Source organism: Symphalangus syndactylus, chromosome 17, assembly GCF_028878055.3.
Source record: "Symphalangus syndactylus isolate Jambi chromosome 17, NHGRI_mSymSyn1-v2.1_pri, whole genome shotgun sequence".
NCBI lineage: Eukaryota > Metazoa > Chordata > Mammalia > Primates > Hylobatidae > Symphalangus > Symphalangus syndactylus.
The window spans coordinates 34,704,144-34,726,760 of record NC_072439.2 but is presented as its reverse complement, the minus strand read 5'-3'; the positions used below and the strand labels follow the sequence as shown (position 1 = coordinate 34,726,760).

The window sequence follows — 22,617 nt, the reverse complement described above, 5'->3', positions numbered from 1 at the left end:
CTTTGATTATTTTCAGGATGATAAATCCCGGTTCTTTGGAATTTGATTTAATTTTTGGAAATGCTCAAACATCACTAGGAGTAATGTGTGAAGAATAAGAGGTGGACGAAAACTGGAGTGGCATTTGGACTCAAAGGAGGCTCAGCACATGTGGATGTGGCTCGAAGTGAATAAAAGGGCTTGTTAGAGGCTCTGCCTTTTAGGCAGGCTGTGACTGGCTAAGGGCCTGGGTCAGGACATCCTATGCCTTGTGTTGGTCCAGGGAGGGCTTTTCTCCCTGCCCTTCCTCCAGGGCCCATCCCATAGAGCACAGGCACACAGCAAGTTGGATGCTTTCGTTTTAATAGCTCTGGGCTACAAGGGTATCTAAGGCTTTAAGTCCAATGATCCCATTCTTTTCAGCTTCTCATGCCCACAGTTTTAATAGACCAAATTTCTTCAGTAATTTTTGTGCAAATTCACTTCCATCTAGAAGGAAAGATGAGACAAATGAGGCTTTTAGGACCCCAGGCACCAGCTCCACCCCTTCCATTTCTCCTCAATTCCATCTTCTGCTTTCCAGACTTACTGAGACCCTGGAGAGGCTTACACAGAAGTTGGAGGGATTGAGATTAGATTCACCAGAGCCTGAAGGACCTGCCCTCTTCCCCACCTTGGCAGGGGCAGGGGGCAAGAAGAATAGAAACAAGCAGGCTCTGCTGTGGGAAGGTTGGGGGTTAGACCCCAGGTGAATCAATATCAGACAACATGGCACATTGAATCTGTTCTTTTTTTTGAGACAGGGTCTTTCTCTGTCACCCAGGATGGAGTGCAGTGGCATGATCTCGGCTCACTGCAACCTCTGCCTCATGGGCTCAAGTGATCCTCCCACCTTAGCCTCCCAAGTAGCTGGGACTACAGGCACGTGCCACCACGCCTGGCTAATTTTTGTATTTTTTTGTAGAGATGGGGTATCGCCATGTTGCCCAGGCTGGTCTTGAACTCCTGGGCTCAAGCGATCCACCTGCCTTGGCCTCCCAAAGTGCTGGGATTACAGGCGTGAATCACCGTGCCCAGCCGGCAATTTGAATCTGGATGAGAAATTGGAAACATATGAAAGCACAAAGTGAGGCGTCTTCAACAGCAGGGGCTGTGGCAATTCCAAGTCTCATATGTGAGGTGGAAATGGGGGCAAGTTCTCTCCCATCTCCCACCCCCGGATGGTGGGTGCTGAGCATTCTCATTCCCACAAAGCCTTGCCTTGGGATACACTCACTTTCAATGAATTGTTTTCCACCTGCCACGCCTCCATGCAATCCTTTTCCTGCTCTTGCAAAGGCTTGTTCTTTTAGTAAGATACTTTTCTCCACTATGGATTCTAATTTTGGAGCAGAACAATCGCATCAGCAGAAAAGTCACCACATTTAAAGAGAACTCTGCATTGCCCCGCCTGCACCTGCCCCCCACCCCCACACCACCCAGGACATCATCCCTACAGAAAGTCCTAAAGTGCAGAAGTTTTGCTGAGGGCTCCAGCACTTCTCTCACAGGCAGTTGTGTGAGCCAGGACAGAAACCATGTATAGTGCAGGCCGCAACATCTACTATTGTGGAAACGTTGTGTGTGGGTGCAGTGCACAATCCCATTTGTGCCTTTGTGTTCAGGTGTTTGAGTCTACCTGCTTCTCACCAGGCTTATCTCTGTGCGTGGAGGTGTGATGTGGGCCTGCAGCCAGAGACTTTTCCAGGTTGTTGATCTGGCATAGAGACAAACTTACTCAGGGGGTTTAGTTCCTGCCTGCTTGAGGTGACCTTGGCTGTCCCCTGAACTGCTGCCGAAGTCTCCTGGGCTGTTGTGGTTGTCTCCGGGGGTGAAGCAGATTCTGCTGGACCTGAGATCTCTTCATTAGGCTTAGCTGTGAATGCACAAATTGATTGATTTTAGCAAAGTCATCATGTTTGTTTCTTTTGGAATGCGTTGCAGGGCCCCAGGATACCTAATGTGTGCTGGGTGCCAGGATACAGAAGTGATATGGCTTAAACGCTGGCCCCTTACAGGAGACAGCATTTCTGCATGCTGCGTGCCTCTTGGAATGCAGTGGGCAGGGTTGGGGAAGGATTTGGGCTAGGGGATGGTGAGAATCAGGGAGCACTTCATAGAGAAGCTGGATCTTGAAGGCAATATGTTAGCAGGAGAGGATGTTCCAAAGGGGCTTCCCTGGGGGCAGGCAGCGAGTCAGGCTAAGGCATGTGTGGGATATGTGTGGGGAATGGAAACAAGTTCAATTTAGCTGATGTGGGTGTGACATAAATGAGAGTCATGGAAAACGGAGTTGGAAAATGAGGTTAGAGGCCAGATAATGGTTATCTTGCTAAGGAATTGGGAGTAATGGGAGGTGTTTGCAGGTGAAGGTGTTAATGCCATGTGAGACATTGCCCTTACCACTTAACCTCATGTTTCTCTCCCTTTTATTCACACTAACCTTTTCCCCATGCTCCCTATTGGCCTTGCCTTTCTGGGTCATCCTCTTTTGTCTTTAGCCTTGTGCCATTTCAACCCATGCTACCTTCTTTATTAGATTACCTGCACCTCCCCATTACCACCAAGCACAGAATCCAGATCTCCTCCCACTGGCTTCTTCTCCCAGCCACCACTCACATCCTTAACTGTTAAACCTTCCCAACGAGGGCTAGGGCAGGAGGGAGAGAAGGACTCACAGGTCCCAGCTTCCTGGGCAGGATCAGCATCCGTCAAGTCGGAGGAGGCATCTTCTGCAGTGGAGGAAACATGCCAGAGGAGAGGAAGGACCGAACCGGACCTACCCGAGCCACCCTCCCCTCCCATTTCCAAAGCTTATCTCCTGGGAATGCTCATGGATAGAAGGGGATCAATTTCCCTTTTGGTTGGACATGCCCTTCCACCACATCAGCGGGTCTACTGGGGCACTCTCTGATGTTTAACTCCTGTGGCTTTTGAAACAGGTTGCCCTCTGAGAAGTGTAATGTCTCTTGGAACAGTGCCTTCCTCCTGACCGGCCCCTGGCTTGGGAGGCTTCCCTGAGGTGTCTGTCAGGGAGCTGGCCATGGTCAGAGGGGCTCAGCCTCCTCGGTGGTGGAGGAGGACAGTAAGTGGGGGTCATGGGGCCACATTTGAGCGATTTGCAGGATCGAGACCCCAGCCCTGATTCCCTTTATTCTTTCAACACAACATTTATGCAAAGCTCTGTGCCAAGAGATGGAGGTGCAGTGCTGAAGAGGGCAGACAAGACCCCTGCCCTGACAGAGCTTACGTCTGTCCTTTTACGAAATTATTTAATGGCTGGTGTGACAGTGCTGGAAGGGAACGTGCAGCCTGGTGCGAGAAGGGCACATGGATCTGATTTGTTCTGCATGTGCGTGGAAGGCCTTTTTGGGGAATTATATCTAAACTGAGATTTTCTAGATGAAAAATCATTGGCCAGGTGACATTAGAGTTGGTTGGGGGAAGAGGCCAGGGAGAGGGAAAGCATTCTAGATGAGGAAAGAACAAGAAGGAAGATCCTGATGTTCAAGGAACAGCAGGATCATCATGGCCCAAATGGTGCTTCTGTGGATTAAAAAAGGCATCCCAGCCGGGTGCAGTGGCTCACGCCTGTAATTCCAACACTTTGGGAGGCCAAGACAGGTGGATCACCTGAGGTCAGGAGTTCGAGACCAACCTGGCCAACATGGTGAAACTCCATCTCTGTTAAAAATACAAAATTAGCCAGGCATGGTGGCGTGCGCGTGTAATCCCAGCTACCCAGGAGGCTGAGGCAGGAGAATCGCTGGAACCTAGGAGGTGGATGTTGCGGTGAGCCGAGATTGTGCCACTGCACTCCAGCCTGGGCAACAGAGGGAGACTCGGTCTCAAAAAAAAAAAAAAAAAAAAAAGCTTCCCTTCCTCCTAAGAGACACAGCCAGGGGCCAGGCTCACTGCTTGGCAAGTAGAGTGTCGGCCAGATTTTAGCTTCTACCACTCCTTGCCTGGGCACCCTCGTGTAGGGGACACCCTGCTCAACTATATGCAGGGGACACCAGAGAAGCCAGTGTAGCTGAGGCATAGTGGGTAAACAATGGTGTGTGAGGAGATGAGCTGGGAGGGCAGGCAGAGGCCAGAGAGTTCTGGGTTCCTCTGGTGAGTGGGGTGCAGAGGCCATGTGTGGAGAACTGGGAGAGGAGTCACTTGCAGAGGCAGGGAAGCCAGAATAGCACTGAGAGAGGAGGAGAGGGGTGAAGGCAGAAGTGAGGGCCTCCTTGGACTGGGAGGACTCTTGTGGGGCACAGAGGAAAGGCCATACTCACCAGCATAGACCAGGGCCCCTGCTATAGCTGCCAAGAAGAGGAGAGTGGTGAATTTCATTCTTTGGGATGAGGAGTGAATATAACCACAGAATCTGCAGAAGGTCTGGGGAATGAGGATGCTGAAACTGCTGGGCCCTTTTAAGGATATCAAGGGCCAATGGGAACCAAGCCTGGAGAGCTGTGACTTCCACATCCTCCTCCCCTTCTTCCCCAAACTGTCACCTGCTGAGTCAACAAAGGCTAGCTTGGGCTGGCTGATACCTGGGATCCTTGCAGGCAGGTCCTGGATAGGAGCCTTTCTCTACTAACTCCCAGCCATCCCTTTCCTTTCTCCCTCCTCCCTTCCCCACCACACCTGCCCTCTGGGTTCACACCCCTGGGCTCTCAGGGATGGTAGGTAGAGCACATTTCACCTGGGGAGATTCTGGGATGTGTCTGTTGAGGGTTCTGGTAGAGAAATCTTAATCTTGTCATCTCTCCAGGAGGAGGTTGAGGGCTCAGGAGATTACATTGTCCACCTTCTGTCCCTGTCTACATAGGACTCAGTGCAGGGTTTGAAGGTTTCCCCAAACTAAGTGAGCCCGTTTCCCTGGGAGGCCACACCTAGAGCACTTGAGGCCTGAGTTCCTGGCTGCTTTCTCCCCGTGAGGGGATGGGTTTGAAGGCGTGTGTGCCTTCTCTGGAGTTCTTCTCTGTTCTTGACATTATCCAGCCCCTAAAAAGAACTCCTCCAGGCTCACGTAGACCTGTCAATCTCTGTCTTCAGGCCTAATCAATGGGACCCCACATTTCTGAGAGAATCTCCTGGTCAAAGCATGATGGTGGTTCACTGAAATTGGAGCTTGGTTCTGACTTCAAGTGGGGATCTGACCCATGGTGTGAATAATCCAGAAAAGCAGATTATTCTAAAGAAGCTTCTCTTTGACTTGGCGTTTCTTCCTCTCCTGATCTGGGACTCTAGAGATCTGGATTTTTAGTTCTGGCTTTGTCATATGAAACTGTTAGGATTTGAAAAGTGATAGGATTTTTATTTGTTGTCCAGGAGTTGTGGCTCCTATGTACAGCATAGTGGTGAAAATTAAGTGAGATAATATACAGCAAAGCATTTTTTTAGACAGCGAAGTTCTATGGAGTTGTGTGGGGTTCTTGTACCATCTTACCAGTTAGGTTTTTGTCCGGGCTGGTGCTAAATGCTAGATATTAATAGAACGGGCCGTGGAGCAAGAGTCAGTTGAGGGGCTGAAGGGTGGAGAATAAGGTGCTGGATGTCAATTTGTGACTTTCCCCTTGCTTGGTGTTGGCACTCACCCAGCCCCACGTGGGCTGATTCCGGAGCCTTCTCTACCTCATGGTAGCTCTGAAGATGAGTGTGAGAACGGGGTATTGAACAGTTTTCAACATGAGGGTGTTTTGTGTGCCAGGGTTTAGAGCATTAATCTTTTCAGGAGATAAAGGAAGATAAAATTAATGGGGTGGGACATTAAAGCCTTGGCAATTGTGACCTGCCTGAGGGTCTGGGCCTGGGAGCCTTGAAGGTGGTGGCGGCCTTACCTGGAATGGGGAAGGCTGAAGAACAAGAGAAAATTTTGATAGCACAAATGCCCTGGGTATGTGCACATACGTGTGTGCACGTGTGTGTACACTGCAGAAGGAGAAGTCCTGCAGATCCCAAACAGATCTAGATCCCAAGCAGTCTCCATGAGCACATTAAAAAAGTCAACAGGAGCAAATTATGCTATTTGCACAAGACTTTTCTAAGAGGAAATGAGAACTTTGGCATCAACACTAGAACTGTCACAGAGCAGGGTCTTTCCAAATGTCACCGCATAGCCCTTTCCTCTCCCAAATCTTCCTCCTGGCCTCAGTAATTAAAGAGGCAAGCATTTACATAAATAGGGATGAGGTGAAAGTAAGGACATTTGTTTTATAGAAAATTTTCATTACTCTATAACAGGGCCCGGAGAAATGTTACCCCAAATTATACAGCCTGGGAAAGAATTGGGTGCATAGATTAAAGAGGCGGACCTCATGGATATGGGTGAGGGGCTGCTCTGTGCGATGTCTTGACGGACCTCATGGATATGGGTGAGGGGCTGCTCTGTGTGATGTCTTGTTTTCTAGGTTATCTGACCTCCATGATGGCTCTCAGTTCGCTGATCTGTGTCTTGTCTCATGGGCTGCTCGTTGTACCTCTCTCCCCTTTGCCTCAGGTTTATTCTCTCTCATCTCTGCACTAGTCTGGAAGGATGCCTCTATAGGCTGTATCACCTGGGCTCCCATGCCCTCTAGCTTCAAGTTGAGTTTGGCCAATGGGAGACACAGGTGGGAGATGGGAGGGTGGGAAAAGGGAGAGGTCAAGGCATTTGTTCCTCCTGCTCCCTCTCTTGCTTTGGCATGTGTGGTAGGATGACTTCAGAGATAGCTCCTGGTGATGCCTACGTCTTGGCATTGGTGCCCTGCTGTAATTTCCTCTGCTTAACTGGGCTGGGTCTCGAGATTCACTCCTAACAAATAGAAGATGGCAAAGTGATGAGGTAGTCAGTTCTGAGACTGTGACTTTAGTCTTGTTTACACACACTCTGTCTCTGGATCTTCTCAGCTTGCTCTGATGAAGTGAGTGGCCGTGTGTGAGGCTGTCCTGTGGAGAGGCCTACGTGGCAAGAAACCGAGGACAGCCTCCGGCCTGTAGCCAGTGAGGAACCGAAGCCCTTAGTCCAGCTATCTGTGAGGAACTCAACCCTGCCAGCTACCATGAGACTGAGCTTGGAAGTGGGTCTTTCCTCGACTGAGTTTTGAGGTGACCGCAGCCTCGATGATACCTTGACTGCAGCCTCATTAGAGACTCTGAGTCTGAGGGCGCATCTGTACCTGGACTGCTGATCCATAGCAACTGTGGATAAGAAATGATGTGTGAAGCCACCAAATGTTTGAATAATTTTTACAGCCACAGATACTTAATGCAGCATGGTGTGGCAATGGCTGTTTCTCTCTGACTGCAGCTTCTGTCTGGTCCCTGTTTCAGAGCGCCATCTCTTGGTGTCAGGTGACATTATTTACCTCCCCGCCCAACACGCTGCTTCAGACTTCCTGCTGTTACCAGTCCTTACTTGAATCTCTGTAAATAATAGATACATTTTTCCTTAAAGAGTCTTTTAAAAAAAGCCCTCCTGAGAACCACAAACCACTGCTCAATGAAATAAAAGAGGACACAAAAAAATGGAAGAACAGTCCATGCTCCTGGATAGGAAGAATCAATATCGTGAAAATGGCCATACTGCCCAAGGTAATTTACAGATTCAGTGCCATCCCCATCAAGCTACCGATGACTTTCTTCACAGAATTGGTAAAAACTACTTTAAAGTTCATATTGAGCCAAAAAAGGGCCTGCATTGCCAAGACAATCCTAAGCAAAAAGAACAAAGCTGGAGGCAACACACTACCTGACTTCAAACTATACTACAAGTTTACAGTAACCAAAACAGCATGGTACTGGTACCAAAACAGATATAGACCAACGGAACAGAACAAAGCCCTCAGAAATAACACCACACATCTACAATCATCTGATCTTTGACAAACCTGACAAAAACAAGCAATAGGGAAAGGATTCTCTATTTAATAAATGGTGCTGGGAAAACTGGCTAGCCATATGTAGAAAGCTGAAACTGGATCCCTTCCTTACACCTTATACAAAAATTAATTCAAGATAGATTAAAGACTTAAATGTTAGACCTAAAATCATGAAAACCCTAGAAGAAAACCTAGGCAATACCATTCAGGACATAGGCATGGGCAAGGACTTCATGACTAAAACACCAAAAGCAATGGAAACAAAAGCCAAAATAGACACATGGGATCTAATTGAACTAAAGAGCTTCTGCACAGCAAAAGAAACTACCATCAGAGTGAACAGGCAGCCTACAGAATGGCAGAAAATTTTTGCAATCTACCCATCTGACAAAGGGCTAATATCCAGAATCTACAATGAACTCAAACAAATTTACAAGAAAAAAATCAAACAACCCCATCAAAAAGTGGGCAAAGGATATGAACAGACACTTTTGAAAAGAAGACATTTATGCAGCCAACAGGCACATGAAAAAATGCTCGTCATCACTGGTCATCAGAGAAATGCAAATCAAAACCACAGTGAGATACCATCTCACACCAGTTAGAATGGCCATCATTAAAAAGTCAGGAAACAACAGGTGCTGGAGAGGATGTGGAGAAATAGGAATGCTTTTACACTGTTGGTGGGAGTGTAAACTAGCTCAACCATTGTGGAAGACAGTGTGGCAATTTCTCAAGGATCTAGAACTAGAAATACCATTTGACCCAACGATCCCATTACTGGGTATATACCCAAAGGATTATAAATCATGCTACTATAAAGATGCATGCACACGTACGTTTATTGCGGCACTATTCACAATAGCAAAGACTTGGAACCAACTCAAATGTCCATCGATGATAGGCTGGATTAAGAAAATGTGGCACATATACACCATGGAATACTATGCAGCCATAAACAAGGATGAGTTCATGTCCTTTGTAGGGACATGGATAAAGCTGGAAACCATCATTCTGAGCAAACTATTGCAAGGATGGAAAACCAAACACCGCATGTTCTCACTCATAGATGGGAATTGAACAATGACAACATTTGGACACAGGGTGGGGAACATCACACACTGAGGCCTGTTGTGGGGTGGGGGCATGGGGGAGGGATAGCATTAGGAGAAATACCTAACGTAAATGATGAGTTAATGGGTACAGCAAACCAACACGGCACGTGTATACATATGTAACAAACCTGCACATTGTGCACATGTACCCTAGAACTTAAAGTATTTTTTATAAATATATAAGCCCTCCTGAGTGTGCCATTTGTTTTCTACTTGGACCTCTCCACTGATACACCACTTCTTGTCTGAACTGTGATGAATGTCTTTTCCTCATTCCCCTCCCTGTGTGTTAGGCCATGTTCTGGGGGCTGGTGGGGAAGCAGAGACTCCAAAGGGAGGAATTGACATGGACTATTTAGGGTAGACTGCTCCTGCATTGGAGACACAGGCATACGTTGATCTCCAAGGGCCATTCTACCCTGGCTGCTGTGCTCGACATGGCTTGTCTTCTCTGCCAAGCCCTGTGGCCTGCACAAGCTCTGCCACACTCCTCTGATGCCTCCGATCTTCCACCTTGGCCATCAGGGAGGTGTAAAGACAAAGCAATGGAGTGAAAAAATTTTAAAAATGTGAATTCTGTTTCTTTAACATACATACAGCATGTAGTATGTGCCAAGCACTATTCTCAGAGCTTTATCCATTTTAATCTCATTTAATCCTCCTAAAACCCAATGAGATAAAGTACTATTAATACTCTTACTTTCTAGATAAGCAGACTAAGGCAAAGGCAGTTTAAGATGCTGGCCCATGATGACACAGCTAGTGAGTGGCAGAGCTGGATTTCAATGTGGGCTTCCTAGATTCAGAGTCTGTGCTGTCAACCACAACTCCTTGCTGGAATATTAAATTCCATTTTAAAATAAATATGAGGGCTCTGTAACATTAAGTTTCTCTAGTTTAACTAATTGGTACCTGTATTCATTAGGGTTCTCCAGGGAAATAGTACTAATTGAATATGTGTGTATTTGTATATATATGTATTTATATATAGTATGAATATTTATAGACAGACACACACACACACATATATATAGAGAGAGAGAGATTGAGACAGAGAGAGAGAGAAACCGAGAGAGGTTGATTTATGTTAAAAAATTGGTCCATGTGATTATGGCGGCTGGCAAGTCCAAAAGCTGCAGTTCAGGTCTGAAGGGTGTCAGGCTGAAGACCCAGGAAATAGCTGATGTTGTGGTTCAAGTCTGAAGGCCACCTTCTGGCGGAAGTTTTTCTTGCTAAGGGGAGGTCCATCTTTTGTTCTATTCGGGCCTCAACTGACTGGATGAGGCCCACCTTCAATCTGCCTTACTCAAGGGCAATCTGCCTTACTCAAGGTCTACCAATTTAAATGTTAATCTCATCCAAGAACACCCTCACAAAAACATCAGAATAATGTTTCACCACATATCTGGGCATTGTTGCCCAGCAAAGTTGACATATAAAATTAACTAGGACAGTACCCTTCAGCATTTTGATTTTGGAAGGTTTAGTGGACACCAACTGGGCCCAGAGGAAAAAAAAGACATGTTATGTGCATCTTCGGAAAGCTTTTTCCAGACCTTAAGGGGAAGGATTTTTTTTTTCTATCTCTAGTTTCACAAGTGAAGGGGTAAGCTCCAGGAAGCTGTGAAACAGTCCACAAAGAAGACCAATAAGTGGGCCCTCTTCCTGTCTGTGGTCTAAGCAAAAAGGATTCTCATGGCTCCCATGAGGTCTAGCTACCTCATCTGGCAATGTCCAGAAAGGGACGTGGGGTCAAAGGTCAGGGCTAAGGGTTGCAAATTTCAATGCCTGCAGGAGTCAAGCAGGTACCATTAATGAGCCAGGCAGTCCAGGTACAAGGCAAACAGCAGCATAGGTGCAATGATAAGTAGTAATTGTCCTTCCCTTTCAGGTGCAGGAAATCAGGAGGAAGTGATAGAGTTGGAGCAAATTGGAGTGTGCCTGCCCTTTGTAAAGTGGTCAGCTGCCTCTGCCTTGAGCTATTGGCTGCCAGACATTCTAATTTTTCAAGGAAAATTGGAAATCTGGATTTTCTTGTAAAACTCCTGATTTTCTTATTTCAGAACATTTCATTTAATATTTTTACTTTGTATTATTTTAAAACTAATTAATTTAAAAATTGACAAATGAAAATTGTATATATTTATCACATACAATGTGATGTTTCGAAATATGGGGGCATGTGGAACAGCTAAATCAAGCTAATTAACATATGCATTACCTACTTTTTGTTTTGAAATAACTTCAGACTTACAGAGGATCTGTAAAAATAGTACAAAGAATTTTCACATCCTCTTTCTAGATCCAATGGGGACTTGAGCTCCCAAATGCCAACATTTAATTGTGCTTGCTTTATCATGCTGTGCCTTTGTTTCCGTCTCTTTGCTTTTTCCTTAACATTTTGAGAATTAGATTTGAATTTTTAATATACATAACAGAAGACCCCTTTAGAAACGGCTGTCCTTGATCTTTTTTTTTTTTTTTTTTTTTTTTTGAGGTGGAGTCTTGCTCTGTCATCCAGGCTGGAGTGCAATGGAGTGATCTCAGCTCACTGCAACCTCTGCCTCCCAGGTTCAAGTGATTCTCCTGCCTCAGCCTCCTGAGTAGCTGGAATTACAGGCACACGCCACCACGCCCGGCTAATTTTTTTTGGATTTTTAGTAGAGATGGGGTTTCATCATGTTGGCTGGGCTGGTCTCGAACTCCTGAGCTCAGGCAATCAACCTGTCTTGGCCTCCTAGAGTGCTGGGATTACAGGCGTGAGCCACTGTGCCCGGCCTGTTGATCATCGTTATGATGACAAATCCTGATGCTTGTGGGTTTATTTTTAGAAACAATATTTTCTTGAATAGGCAGGACTTGGTGGAGTTTGTTTTTCTTCAAACAATGCTCCCAAATACGGATAGTCCCCGACTTACAATGTTTTGACTTTACGTCCGTGAGAAAACAATACACATTCAATAGAATCCATACTTCTAGTACCCATAAAAGCATTCTGTTTTCCACTGTCATTACGGTTTTCAATAAATTACATGAGCTATTCAACACTATTAGAAAATAGGCTTTGTGTTAGATGATTTTGCCCAGTTTTAGGTGAATGTAAGTGTTCTGAGTATGTGTAAGGTAGGCAAGACTGAGCTATGATGTTCAGTAGGTTAGGTATGTTAAATGTACTTTTAACTTATATTTTCAACTTATGATGGGTTTATCAGGCTGTAACCTCATCCTAAATTGAGAGGCATCTTGTATGTGTTGTTAAATCTCCCTTTCCCATTTATTGATGACAAATTTAGAGGATTCCATTTATTCTAGTTCCTTGTGGTTGTTGAGAGTCCATCCAGTTTAAAATCTCACCTCCCTTTCCTCTCCCCAGCATATGCTTCACTGCAGAGACATGAAAAGGGGTGGGGTCTGGTTCTGGATCTCAGGCGAGGTGGGATGGGGCAGACAGAGATCTTCTAAGGTCACTGATCACAGTCAATGAGGGAGAAATCCTGATCTCCTCCTGGTTTGGTCTCCATTCTTCTGCTCCTCTGGAGGCCTCCACTGATGCAGGGAGTGGTGGTCACCAGATAGATGGTGGTTAGCTTCACCCCAGCCCTGCCATTGCTGTGGAACCCCTCAAAGAGTGGCAGTTCCTTTAGGCCAGTGGCCTACACTCTCAACCCTCTCACCAGGTGCTGCCTCCTCCCATCCAGCCTGGAAGCCCCCCGTGCAGCTTCTTGGCTTTCAATCCCTCTTCTAAATGTACTCATGAGAGCAATGGGCATCCTAAGTTCTCTTCCTTGCTCTTCAGTGGCCTCAGGAGCCTGGGATGAGAGTGTCTTCTTGCATCTCTTCCATGGGCTACCATGAAAAACTTCTTGCTTCTAGAAATGTCAGATGATAAACAGGTACCCCCCTTTTTGTTCACTTTGCCCTGTGGCAGAAGTTGCTACAGGGACACAAACATTCATTTTGACCATCTTACTGCTAGGCATTTGCAGTCCTTGCAGTTAGGTGTGGCCACTGGGAGTGCGTTCTTATATTACTTGCTAGTATAGCTCATACAAACCTCCAAGCAATCTGTTCTATGCTCCTTCCCCCTTTCTGTAGTTGGAATGGTGATAAAGATGACAGAATGATCTTGAAGCTAGATATTGAAGATGGCAGGGCTGTTGGCATCTTGGAATCCTTAAATGACTCTGTGGAGAAGACAGACTATTGCCTCTTTCCCCCAATTCTGGAGCAAACCACCTTGACTTGTACATGTTTGTGCAATTATATCTTGGATTATTGTTTATAGTAGATTAGCCTTCCCTAATTAATATAATCTTGACGGCTGGGGACATGGCTTTCTCAAGAGCTGTCCTACTGTGCTTCAGTCTGGGCAGCTTCAGGTCAGTCTAGGGGGTGCATTCAGCTGGGGATGGGAGGTTGGTGGGGGAGATGCCTGTCTCCTCCTGGACTGGAACCTTCAATCTAGGAGTGATTTCCACAGCCCTTCACTTGACTTGAAGGGTGGAAGAAGCATCTCACTCCCTTCTTCCATGGAGACGTTCAAGAAAAATCTCTTTGCTATGAGCACTGCTTTCCCCACAGAGCCAGTGACCCTGATGATTCCACTTTTCTCCTTCTCCACAGCCTAGAGAATGATAGTCCTGTGGTTGATTGGGATTGGGCTGGCTTTTCTAGCTCTAAGGAAGTCCCAGGGTGGTGAGCAGGCTCCAGATGTCAGAAGTTCTCCATGGAATGTGCGGTATTTGTGGGTCTATGATTCTAGCTGTGGGTCCTAGAGCCAAATCCAGGGCAATGAGAAAAGTCCCACTCAACACTGATGCATAGTAAAATGGCATTGGGCAGGCAGAATGAGGGATAAGAAGGCAATCAGTTTGGGACTTGAGGCTTAGACCCTGCAGATATGGGTGAGGGGCTGGGCATGAATCAAAGAACTTGCTGGAGCTGTGCTCTCTGGGAAGGCTAGGTCTGGAAACTGTGTTTCGGGAGGAAGGGCCAGGGTGCCAACTGAAGCCACATGGAGTGCTCCTCCAACCTTTTGGACTCCTGGCCAGGTTTCTTACCCCATCTTTTCTTAAGGAAAACACACACTTACTCCAAGTATTACAGATGCTTTCAGTTTAATAGCTGTTTTTAAATTTTTTTTTTTTTTTTTTTTTTTTTTTTTAGGTTTTAGGCTGAAGATGTAAAGCCTGCTGCTCCTGGGCATCATCTCTCAGCTTCTCCTTACAGCTATAGTACTGAGTCAAGGAGGCCTTTAACATCATGGACGGCTCCTAGGACAGCCACAGAAAAAAACGGGGTAAAGGGGTAGGAAGAAAAAAGGAAGGGAAAGAGAGCCAGGGAATTGGAGAAGGAAAGGGAGGGCGAGGGGGAGGGGGAGGGAGGCCTGGAGGGGCTTACACAGAAGTCAGACGGATGGAGGTTAGATTCACAGGAGCCCCAAAGACCTACCTCTCTTCCCCACCTTGGCAGGGGCAGGGGGCAAGAGCAATAAAAAAAAGCAAGTTAGGCCCCAGGGAGTATCAATATCAGACAAGAATGGCAATTTAAATCTGCATGAGGAATTGGAGACATTAGAAAGCACAAAGTGAGGGGTCTTCAATGGGGGGGCTGTGGCAGTTTCAGATCTCATGCAAGGGGTGGAGACCGAGGCTGGTCTTGAAGGAGGAGTGGGGACATACTCACCTTTACCCACGCTTTCTAGATCTTCAACTCCATCTTTTCCTAGGTTTCCGAGTCCCCCCAAAGCGTTTTTTGCTCCATCTAGGCCTTTTTCTAGGGTGGATTCAGAAAAGAAGATGTCATAGAAGCAGAAAAACTACTTCCTTTGTAGGAGAGCTCCCCCGCTTCCTAGGCACCATGGGCACCCCTAAGGTGAAGTGGTTTTGCTGAGGCAACCAACTTCTCTGTCATAGGAAGGTTGGTAGGCCAGTATTAGCTGCAAAACCTATGGCCCAGAAACCCTGTGTGTAGAAGCAGGTGTGCACCCCAACCCCTCCCTAGGAATGTGGGCGTAGCTGTGTCCCTGTGCTTGTTCCTGTGAGTGCAGACTGGCCCCCAGATATCTTGCTGTTTCATGCATCAGAATTCTATACCAGGCATTAGCAAAGAGGCTTACCCAGAAGGCTGGATCTCTGCTTCCTTGGCTTTGGTGCCTGTCTGGCTAACCCTGAGTCTTCACCTGCATTTTCCTTTTGAGCTGCTGATGCTTCATGGCAAGCTGCAAGGGTAAGAGAGTGAGAGGAATAATAGCTACCTCCACTCTTTCCACCCTGGTCGGGGAGCAGGTAGTGCTTTTACTCCCTCAAGGTCTGGCTTGAGGATAGCTTCCTCTCTCCCAATTCCTCTAGAGCTTGACTTTCATGATGTGTTAGGTTTTTTAGCATCCCTCAAGCTTTTTCCTGCTGCCTCCAAGACTTTTCCTGCTCCTCCAGGGCCCTTTTCTAGAGTAGATTATGGTTCAGGGAAAAGTAAAGTCATGTTGGCAGAAAGATCACCTTAAAGAGACTCCCCCTAGTTTTCATCCCTTATACCAGCACCCTAGTGTGGGGAGGTTTTGCAGAGGGCACTAGCTTCTCTCTTCTGGGCAGGTTGGTGGATGAGGACAGAAATTTGGCAGTCTCTGAACGGGGCTTCTGCAGCTATAAACAATCCATTTGTTTATCTGGAGAATCAAAACTTCTCTTATTGCATTGGTGTGAAACATACCAGGGGCATCTGAGAAGAGACCAAGGTGCTTGGTGTTCCCTCTGGGCTGTATGTGAGAAGGCAGGGAGGGTGCAGGTGTGTGCTGTGGTTGGGGCTCGCAGTGCGGTGAAGATGTGCGGAAATACAGTTTATCTTTCTGCCGTTAATAATCCAGAGTGTGTACGTGGCTGGGGAAGTAGAAATGAATGAGAATTAGATCCCTGTCTCAGGGGCTTACAGTCTAGGAAAAGAGACAGAACTGCTATATATGGGAAGCCCAGAAAAGGGAGGGATGAAAGGAGAGACTGGGACAGAGGCACCATACCCACCAGGCAGGGAGGGCTTCAGAGAGGAGCTGGGACTTGAAGCTTGTTAGAGCACGGACAGGTAGGGGTTGAAAAGGCGCCCAGGAAGAGGAACGTTGGGTAGTAGAAAGTTACTCATGTTGTCTGATGAAACAAATGTATAACATTTGATGTGGAGAATGCAAGCAGTGGAGTCTAGGGAAATTATATTTGAAAGGTACCCTGGATCTAGATCATGGATACCCTGAATGTCAGGCTAGGAGGTGAGAGTTTTGTGATGGGAAGTGGGGAACCATGTGAAAAGTTTTTGAATTGAAATCGTTGATGAAGGTGGGGCAGATGAAAACCTCTGAACCCATCAAATGTGAAGTTCCTCCTCTTGCTCAAGAAAAGTATTCCTTTCTTTCCCGTTTTTCTTACTCCACTTCTACATCCAGACAGGGCTACCCTTTCCCCCATGCTCTGTCCTTCTCCAGTGCATGAGTCTCTCAGGAAGTCTCCCTTCTCCATGTCTCCTAAAAGTCGGCCTCCCAACTCTTCTTCCCCTGGACCCCTCTTCTGCTTCTCGGACTTCCTCCGCTCATATCCCCAGTCATTAACCCTCCCACCCAGGACTGAGTCAAGAGGAAGACAAAGGACTCACAGTTCCCCGATCCTGGGGCAGAGGCAGCCTCTGGGTCATCTGCAAAGGAGGGAACAGTGACCATGTCAAGTAGGGTACAGTTGCATGAGCTGTATCCAGCCAGGGCTGCCTAGAATTCCCAGGCCTCCAATCTCAGGAGTGTGGCAGTGGACAGACAGGAGAGAAATCTCTGCTACACAAGGGGCCCACTAGAAATGCTTTTTGGTATCTCAACTAAATCCCTCTCTCTGTTATCCTCCCCAGACCTAGGCTACTCAGAACATCCCTATGGAAATGGAATCATTCTCTGACTTTCTTCTATATCTTAGATGTCCAAGTTTCATAATGAAAGTTGAAAGGGCATGACCACGAGGGCATGACCACAGCACCTGCCCTAGTGACAGGGCAGGAGTTGTTCTGATTGTCACCTGATAGAAGGACCTCAGAAGGAACTTCCCTCCATTTCTTTATTCTTCCAAAAGCATGAATGAAGCACGCATTATGCCCCAGACATGGTGTTAGAGGCTAGAGATACAGCTGTGAGGAAGACAGATAGTGTTTGTTCGGGGAAGCTGACAGTCAATGGGGGATTTGGAGGAATTAGCATAATTACATAAACAATTATTTAATTACATTTGTGATAGTGCTAGGAAGGAAAAATACAGGAGGCAAGAAAATGCAAAATAGGGACCAAAATGATTCTGGGGCTTCAGCAAGGCTGCTGTGAGGAAATACATGGACACAGAGAGCTAGCGGGGCAGACACTTGGCAATTGAGTAGGAGGGAGGTTGACATGGGTGGGTGAAATAATGGGCAGGGGAAAAGACAAGAGGATGTGCAAAAGTCTTGGCAGTGGGAAATGGCTTGGTTCATTGAGGGGAAAAAGAATGCCAGAGTGGTTGGGGCAGAGTGGGCCAATCACAGACTGAGAGGAGAGGCAATGCAGAGCCAGGCTGGGGCCACAGGGCTCCTGGCTTCCTCTGACCATAGAGTCCCTGTGTGGAGAAGCTAGTGGGAGGCAGGAGTGGGCTACAGAGACAGACTTGGGTGAACTGCCTCTGGCAAGGAGGGGAAGGGGAAATGAAGGCAGGGCCCAGTCTTCAGGGGACTATATGGTTGGGTGTCGGGGAAGAGCCATACTCACAGGCGCAGACCAGGGCTCCTGCCAGAGCTGTCAGGAAGAGGAGAGTCATGAACCTCATGCTTCTGTGTGCTGGAGTGGGTATGCCACCAAATCCTTGGAGATCTTGGGATCTAGGGTGTCGAGACTGCCTCTCTGGGCCTCTTTTAAGCATAACGAGGACCAATGGGAACCAGTCTTCCAGTGGTGTGTTCTCCTCCTCCTCTTCTCCCACCTCAGAGCCACCTGTTAAGTCAACAAGGGCTGGCCAGGGCTGGCTGGTGCCCGCCTTCCCTGCAGGTAGGTCCTGGACAGCAGTTCTGGAGTTGGCACTGTCCTGACTGGCATCCTTTGCCTGCCTCTCCCCTTCCCATCTCGCTTGTCCCTGGGCTCCCATCTCTGATTGCATCTGGGGTCCTGGGGGAGACTGTGAGAGGTTTCTGGAGAGGGCCCTGGCAGGAGGGCTGTGCCCAGAAGGCTCTCCTTCCACCTGGAAACAGAAGGGGGGCCCAAGACATCAGATCCAGCCTCCTTAGGAGAGAGTAGCGGTGGCTGAGGCTTCCCTTGAGTGGGTTAAGCCCATCCCAGGGGGCCACATTTGGGGATCCCTCTTGACTAAGGTCCAGAGAGGCTGCTGTCCTCTCTAGGGGTCTCCATGTGGTAACCAGAGCTTCCCAGCCTCAGTAGGCCCTGACCAAGGTGTCTTCGGTCCCAGCTAATGATCCTGTACCCCAGAAAATTCTCCTGGTAAGTTAACCAGAATATGAAGTCAGCTCCCAGTTTGCCCTTCAGATAGGGGAGGGAGGCCAGTGGTGTGGATAATCCAGAGAAGTGGAGAATCCAAAGGTGCTTCTCTCTGCCTCAGAATCCCTTCCTGCAGACTTGCGTGTGCTTTGAAAAAAGTCCTGGAGATACGGGTTTATGACTCGATTTTGTTGTTTACTAGCTGTGTGGCCTTCAGAGAGGCAATTTACCTGCCCCACTTCAATTGTTTTTCTTTCTTCTTTTATTTTATGGTAATATTTAAGATGTAACATGAAGTTTTGATATACACGTATTTAGTGAAATGGTTACTATAGTCAAGCAAATGAACACTTCCATGATTTCACATAATTAGCCTTTTGTGGGTCTCTCTCTCTCTCTCTCTGAGTGTGTGTATGTGTAAGAGCACCCAAAATCTGCTCTTCCAGCAAAAATCCCAAATTCAGTACAGTATTGTTGACTCCAGCTCTTGTGTTCCACTTCAGCTGTTTTGCATTTGATGGTGAGAAATGATCATTCTAATCCTGCAGGTTTCGTGTGAGGAATACATGTGTCAAAACTGGTCAGCTCCCTCCTCCATCTATTGCAGACCCAAACTGGGGAGCTGAGGATAACTTGGAATCTTAGTTTCTGCTCCTGACAAAGCCAGTTACTTCCTTGAGATGTCTTCTCTCCACGGAGTGGAGCCTGCCCTTGCCCTGTTCCTGGGCCCTTGGTGCAAATGGACTGAGATTTGTTTCCTGAGGTGCCCTGTGCCGGACACTGTGGTGGACCCAGACAGATAAAGATGAGTAGACTGTGGTCTTGCCTTGAGGGATACACAGTAGGCAAGGATCTCAGACAGATGAAGGGATAATCGATGGTAGCAGGGGACTCTGTCCTGGTAGAGAAAGCATGCTTTTCCTAGCCTACGGGACTGAAGCAAAGTTGTGCTCCACCAGTTAGAGGCTGAATGATTTTGGCATGTCACATAATCTCTCTGACTCTCATCTCCACAGTGTGACCCAGGGTACTTGTGAAATTCGAACAGGAATAGCTCAGATCCACTTTCTGGGTCAACTTTCTGGGGCTCTTCCCTGTTCTCTGGATGTCTCCCTCTCACCTCCACGGGACCTCAGTCCATCTGAGCTCCCACCATCTCTCCTGTTGTGTGGTTCATTGTGAGACTTTCTTGGCTTTTTTCCTTCAACATACAGACATCTTAAAAATAAGCAAAATGTTCCCTTTATACTCTCCCTATCTAGCTTCTTTCCAATCCTTCTGCAACCAAGCTTTTTGAAAACAACTCCATTTTTTTTTTTTGGCCTCAACATCCATGTTTTGCTTTATGTTCTTATCACCCTGTAATGTTTGCACCGCCATCCCTGGAACTGAGATACATCCTTGCCAAGGTACTCGGATACAGTCGCCACTTTTCAGCCTTTATCTTATCTGATCTCGGTGGGCTCTGACACTGTGAGAGCCACTCATCTTTTGAGGTGCTGGGGTTTTCTTTCTCTCTGTCCTTTTTTGGACCACTCTTCAGTCTCACTTTGATTCACCTTGCCTGCCCCTTTGATATTCTCCAGTGTTCTATTCTTAGCCTTTTTCTTCTCTCCTCTTACAAACTCTCCTGTGTTACTCATTCTTGGAGTCACACTTCCTGACTCCCACGTCTTCATTCCGGCCAAGACCCCTCTCCTGAACACTAATATCCACCAATGGATGGGCAGTAACGGGATGAACCAAACACTGATGAACCCTAGGGGTTGCAACTGGCCTCACCTACGTTCCCCACATCTTCCCCATCACCTGCTCCTCCTCCTGCACCATTTTCCATTCTGATTAACAGTACTGACATTCACCCAGTTATCTAAACAGAGATCTGAGAGTAATTTTACATTTCTCCTTCTCTTGGCCCCCTATGTACAAGGACACCGGGGTCTATGAAGTTCTGCCTCTTTGTCAATCCCAGGGCTCTGGCTCAGAAGCCTCTGCCTGGAGGCCTTGCCATCTTTTATGTTCACTGAAGAAACAGCTTCACAGGTGGTTTTCCCTCTGACAGTCTCAAGTTCTATCTCTCAGCTACCTAAGTGATTTATAGTAGACAAACTACGTGCAGAGCACACACTGTCTTTCATGAGCTGGCTTCTGTCTGTCCCTTCAGTTTCAACCCTTCTCATTCCCTCATCAAGACTGTGCCTCAGTCACATTAAATTTCTTTCAGTTTCTTGCATAGATTTAATTTTTTCTTGCTTCTGCCTCTTCACGTATTTTCCTCCATGTATTGTCTTTAATGCCCTCCTACGATTAGATGACAGAGCTTTTTCCTACTCATCCTTTAAGATTCAGATCAGAAATACCTTCTTCCTGGAAGATTTTCTTTTTTACTTTTCTTTTTTCTTGAGACGGAGTCTCGCTCTGTCACCAGGCTGGAGTGCAGTGCTGCAATCTCAGCTCACTGCAACCTCCGCCTCCCAGGTTCAAGCGATTCTCCTGCCTCAGCCAATCAAGTAGCTGGGACTACAGGCACCCACCACCACCCCTGGCTAATTTTTGTAGTTTTAGTAAAGATGGAGTTTCACCATGTTGGCCAGGATGGTCTCGATGTCTTGACCTCGCCATCTGCCCACCTCGGCTCCCAAAGTGCTGCGGTTACAGGCTTGAGCCACCGGGCCCAGCCCCTGGAAGATTTTCTGGGCATTCTTCTTGTCTTCCTTCCTCTCCCCACCAAAGTGAGGTCAGAGTTCTGGGCTAGGCACTTCAACCAGCCCCTTGCTCTTCTCTTTATCTGTGCATCACCTCGATGGTACTGGGATTGTCTGTTCAGTGCTTGGTTTTCCACACTAGACTTCAGCTGTGCAGTGCAGGACCATGTTTAATTTGTCTGTGCACCCCAGCCCCAGTGAGGATGCCAGACACACAGTTAGAATGCTGTAACTTTTGGTGAAGTGCAGCTAGAAACCTACAAGTGAGCGGGGCTAGAAACCTTCAGAATTTGGGCAAGAGATGTGGACTGGTGGATAAAGCTTAGATTAGACTAATAACATTAATCTGTTGGAAACAGACATACGAAGCTGCTTTTTAAGAAACTATTTAATATTTGTTTATAGTTTTTTTCTTTGAGGTAAAACTTATATAAAATGAAACTATACAATGAAACATACATATTAACTGTATTTTTTCATCTTGACAAATGCATCTATTGATGTAGCCCAGACTCCAATCAAGATATGAAGCATTACCAGTAACCCAGAAAATTTCCTCCTGCCTTTTCCCAGGTGATACCTGCCCCAGCTCCTAGAGGCAAGCTGAACTGCTTTTTAAATACACTCTTTTTTTATTTTAAGAGACAGGATCTTGCTCTGTGATCCAGGCTGGAGTGTAGAGATGCCATCATAGCTCACTGCACCCTCAAACTTCTGGGCTCAAGCGATCCTCTCACTTCAGCTTCTCAATTTAACGCACTCATTGCTGGGATATCTGTGGGGTTTATTCAACCCTAGCTTGATAGCCTTCTTTCTGTGTCTTGTAATGTGGGCTTATGCCTGTAGAAACCTGACAGTTCAGGCCATAGAAGCATCCTTGGGTCAGGAAAGAGAGCTTGCATTGTTTTCAAAGGTGTGGAGAGTCTCTTTGGTGTTCCGTGGTGAAAGGAGTCAGCACTGGGCCTTCAATTTTCATGCACTGCATAGTGTGATTCCCCAGGAAGGGCCCAGAAGACAGGTTAAGATATGAGGAATACTTGGCTTTGGACAGAATCAGTTTCTGTTTAACTGATGGCTTCCAGCTGGTTCCTCAGAAAGAAAAGGTCATGTAGGTTCAGAAGTCCAGTGTGGGAATAATGTGGTTAAGAGTTGGGAGTCAGGAGGTGAGTTCAGTCTAATATCAAAGGTGGGCAGTGGAGATCTGTGCAGGGCAAGGAGAATTCAGAGAAATGTAGGCAGGGGCTTCATTCCTTTTGTAGGTACTGGGTACTGGCATCTGAGGGATAAGTATGAGTTGGTATCCACCCTCGTGGAGCTCATAGTCTTGGCTTGGAAATAAAGTTATGCTAAATAATTCAATATTAATATGACCTGTAAAGGAGTACCTAGAAGGGAAAAATGAAGGTCTGAAGCAGTTCAGGGATGTTGAGAAGAGGGGACACGTTAGA

The 22,617-nt window shown here is 46.9% G+C and overlaps 2 protein-coding genes across 3 annotated transcripts; both read right to left on the bottom strand.

Annotated features, from left to right (window-relative positions):
* Nucleotides 1–325: 325 nt before the first annotated feature.
* On the bottom strand, nucleotides 326–4,413 carry LACRT (lacritin). The gene is made up of 5 exons (XM_055250620.2): nucleotides 4,302–4,413; nucleotides 2,697–2,750; nucleotides 1,757–1,894; nucleotides 1,256–1,357; nucleotides 326–468 (listed from the first exon to the last, which is right to left on the bottom strand). Exons 1-5 carry the CDS (start codon nucleotides 4,357–4,359, stop codon nucleotides 407–409), a joined length of 414 nt encoding a protein of 137 aa, XP_055106595.1. The 5' UTR covers nucleotides 4,360–4,413; the 3' UTR covers nucleotides 326–406.
* Nucleotides 4,414–14,084: 9,671 nt separating this feature from the next.
* DCD (dermcidin) lies at nucleotides 14,085–17,864 on the bottom strand. 2 transcript variants are annotated; one of them, XM_055250935.1, is made up of 5 exons: nucleotides 17,745–17,864; nucleotides 16,622–16,660; nucleotides 15,105–15,206; nucleotides 14,672–14,761; nucleotides 14,085–14,259 (listed from the first exon to the last, which is right to left on the bottom strand). In XM_055250935.1, the coding sequence occupies exons 1-5, from the start codon at nucleotides 17,800–17,802 to the stop codon at nucleotides 14,216–14,218; spliced, it is 333 nt and encodes a 110-aa protein (XP_055106910.1). In that variant the 5' UTR covers nucleotides 17,803–17,864; the 3' UTR covers nucleotides 14,085–14,215. The 2 variants fall into 2 exon arrangements, with proteins under 2 accessions (XP_055106910.1, XP_055106911.1); XM_055250936.1 differs by lacking the exon at nucleotides 14,085–14,259 and adding an exon at nucleotides 14,434–14,450 and having other exon boundaries at nucleotides 17,745–17,802.
* Nucleotides 17,865–22,617: the final 4,753 nt, after the last annotated feature.

Bases quoted from the DNA above. Each gene is read 5' to 3' on its own strand.
- LACRT (XM_055250620.2), bottom strand. From the start codon at position 4,359: ATGAAATTCACCACTCTCCTCTTCTTGGCAGCTATAGCAGGGGCCCTG. The intron at 2,751-4,301 runs GTGAGTATGGCC...CCTCCACTGCAG, and splicing joins AGGGGCCCTGGTCTATGCTG to AAGATGCCTCCTCCGACTTG. The intron at 469-1,255 runs GTGAGTGTATCC...CTTTCCTTCTAG, and splicing joins TGGAAAACAATTCATTGAAA to ATGGAAGTGAATTTGCACAA.
- DCD (XM_055250935.1), bottom strand. From the start codon at position 17,802: ATGAGGTTCATGACTCTCCTCTTCCTGACAGCTCTGGCAGGAGCCCTG. The intron at 15,207-16,621 runs GTGAGTCCTTTG...TTACCCTTGCAG, and splicing joins TGCCCCAGGATCGGGGAACT to CTTGCCATGAAGCATCAGCA. The intron at 14,762-15,104 runs GTAAGCCTCTTT...AATCCACCCTAG, and splicing joins GCAGAGATCCAGCCTTCTGG to AAAAAGGCCTAGATGGAGCA.